This window comes from Pseudogymnoascus destructans, assembly GCF_001641265.1.
Source record: "Pseudogymnoascus destructans isolate 20631-21 unplaced genomic scaffold scaffold_14, whole genome shotgun sequence".
Lineage (NCBI taxonomy): Eukaryota > Fungi > Ascomycota > Leotiomycetes > Thelebolales > Thelebolaceae > Pseudogymnoascus > Pseudogymnoascus destructans.
Window position 1 is genome coordinate 1,099,948 of NW_020167533.1, and position 2,703 is coordinate 1,102,650.

At 40.9% G+C, this 2,703-nt stretch overlaps 1 protein-coding gene across 1 annotated transcript; it reads left to right on the forward strand.

Moving 5' to 3' along the window:
* Positions 1-361: 361 nt before the first annotated feature.
* VC83_05771 (uncharacterized protein) lies at positions 362-2,499 on the forward strand (the record flags this gene model as incomplete). Its single annotated transcript, XM_024469385.1, has 2 exons — positions 362-402; positions 2,196-2,499. 2 exons carry the CDS (start codon positions 362-364, stop codon positions 2,497-2,499), a joined length of 345 nt encoding a protein of 114 aa, XP_024322930.1.
* Positions 2,500-2,703: the final 204 nt, after the last annotated feature.

Genomic DNA, 2,703 nt, shown 5'->3' on the forward strand with positions numbered 1-2,703 from the left:
GATAGCTATTGAGGTACAGAAGTTATTTAATGTTGAAGTTCTACGTGTTGGAGGTTTTAGTAGGGTGAGGGTACATAGGTACATAGGCCGAAAAACCGAAAATGCAATTACACCTATATACCTATGCTAGCCATTTAATCAATTGTACTGCACTAACTAGCGATCCAACTTGATTGTATATATACATATTTACGTGCTCTAGAAGTGATAAAATCGCTCCCAAGTTGATAGCTATTGAGGTACAGAAGTTATTTAATGTTGAAGTTCTAGGTATTGGAGGTGTTGGACTTTAGTAGGGTGAGGGTACATAGGTACATAGGGCCGAAAATGCGAAAATGTGACACCGCTCCCAGCACCGGCCATGCCGCCTACACCACAACATGCCTGGCTGGAGCGCATAAGGTACCAATAAAACCGAAATGAAGTCCGTAGCTCATCAGGTACAAAAGTTATCCAATGTTGAAGTTTGGGTAGGGGTACATAGGTACATAGGGCTAAAAAAAGCGAAAATGGGGGACGACCCCAAGTGAGCTACCCGGCAAAAAAGTCGAAAAAAGTCGAAAATGCAAAACAGGCCCCGATGGAGGCCAGCTTCCTAGTAAATGACTCAAAAGTCGAAAATTCCAAACGCAATTAATTTATTATAAATTCTGACCAGAATAGGTTGCTCAACATTGTGTATAGGGCTGTTTTACCAGCAGAAGAAAATGGCTTCTTCAGAATTTTGATACAACTTCAAATGAGAGAGATATATTCCAGATTTGGTAGGCAGGAACAGTGTGGCCAATAGTTTATCAGTTTATCAGTTTAACCAGTCCAGCCCAGTCCAGTGTAATGGTGGGTGCACCAGATGTGAGAATCTTGCCACCCAAGGAAGGGATGAATTTACTAAGACAACACACTGTCTTAGAAAACAGAGCCAAAGGGTCGTAGCTTAGACTATTCCACAACGCAGCAATCAGGTGTGTGATGTAGTGAAGTGGTTCAGACAAGTTGCAACAAATGTTGAGTCTGGGAACTCAGGGGTAAGTCAGAGGTTAACACCTCACTGACTTTTCAGAAACAAGGAGTAACAAGATGAATGCTTGGAAGCTTGGAAAAGACGTGGAAGTATGTGATAGTCGATTTACTGTATTGTCTGCTTGCCCTTTCTTAAGGAAAGGGCAATCCTATTTATGCTAAAGGAGTGTAGTTCTCTCATTTTCCAAGACTTTCCATGATTACCAGGCTTGGTAACTGTAGTCGACGTAAGAGAATCCCATAGAACCATCTCTTAGGTTCGTAGCCTATAGGAAGTAAAAGGAGGTCCAAGGTCAGAGTACCCCTATAGACAAATTATGTCATAGACAAATTATGTCATAGACAAATTATGTCATAGACAAATTATGTCATAGACAAATTATGTCATAGACAAATTATGTCATAGACAAATTATGTCATAGACAAATTATGTCATAGACAAATTATGTCATAACTTAACCAATCTTGTGGGTAACTAAAGAGCGATGACATGTAATGAATCATAGAGGTTTGTAGAGATATGCTATGTGGTAATATCGGCCCAGTAACTAAGGAGCGATGACGTGTAATGAATCATAGATGGTTGTAGCAATCGTTGAGTAGTATTGCTCTTGTTGTTGGTGTGATAAGCCAAAATATGTATAGTGACTTGTAGGTTTGAGGAGGAGATTTCCAAGTTTGCTCTTGAGTTTGATAGCAAACTGAGTGCAACGAATGTCAGTATGACATCCAGTTCAGTCCAGTTCAGTCCAGTTTAAGATTTCAACAGTTCAGTTCAGTTCAGTTTAGCAAAATTTATATCAGTTCAGTTCAGTCCAAACTATTAGTTCCAATCACATGGGAAGTCAAGTGCTAGGCTTGTTTGGAATCGGAACGGGAGCTGAGGGATTCCGGGTTTTTGGCCTAGAAGTTTGGTAATCCCCACCAAGGGGGCCAGCGTTCCATGGCCCTTAGCGGGGCAGGTGAAAACTCTGTACCCAGAACAGTGGGCATACAGAGTATTACAGTAATTACTGTAGGGCCCCAAAACGCCCATAAATAGTGAGTAGGCCATTAGAATAGTTAGAATCAATTGACCCGAATGCTGTAATCTATTGTCGAAGCCTTCTTGCCCATTGCGCAAAACCTGAAGGTCCGACTGACCTATATACTTATTCCTTTGCTAATAACCGCAGATGTCATGCTGTCCTGTACATGACCCCTACCCAGATCTGCCAAGATGCAAATGCTGAGGCTCGATTCCTGGAAGAACTCGAGACCACACGCGATAAGGTCACCACCCTTGGGCGACTGAATCTTCCAAAGTCTAACAGGGATATCACCATGAGGGAGATCCCATATCCTGGCACCCCAGACAGAATGCTCCTTCTGTACCCGCGGTGGAAGTCCAGTTGGAGCAAAATGGCCTCTTCAGATTTTGGATACAATGTCAAATTAGAGAGATATTCCGCAATTGTTAGGCAGGAAGCCATGGTATGAGACATGGCCGAGGTCTTGCAGCTACTCTAGTAGGGGAAATAGCCTTAAGGTTAGACCTTATAAGTGTAAATTTAAATATTTCTAAAAGTAAAAGTTAGAAATATGTATAATTAAATAAAAACTATATATCTATAGCTCTTTTGTTAGACTATATCTATATTTATAAGAGTTTATATAAGACTTAGACGACTTATAATTTCTATA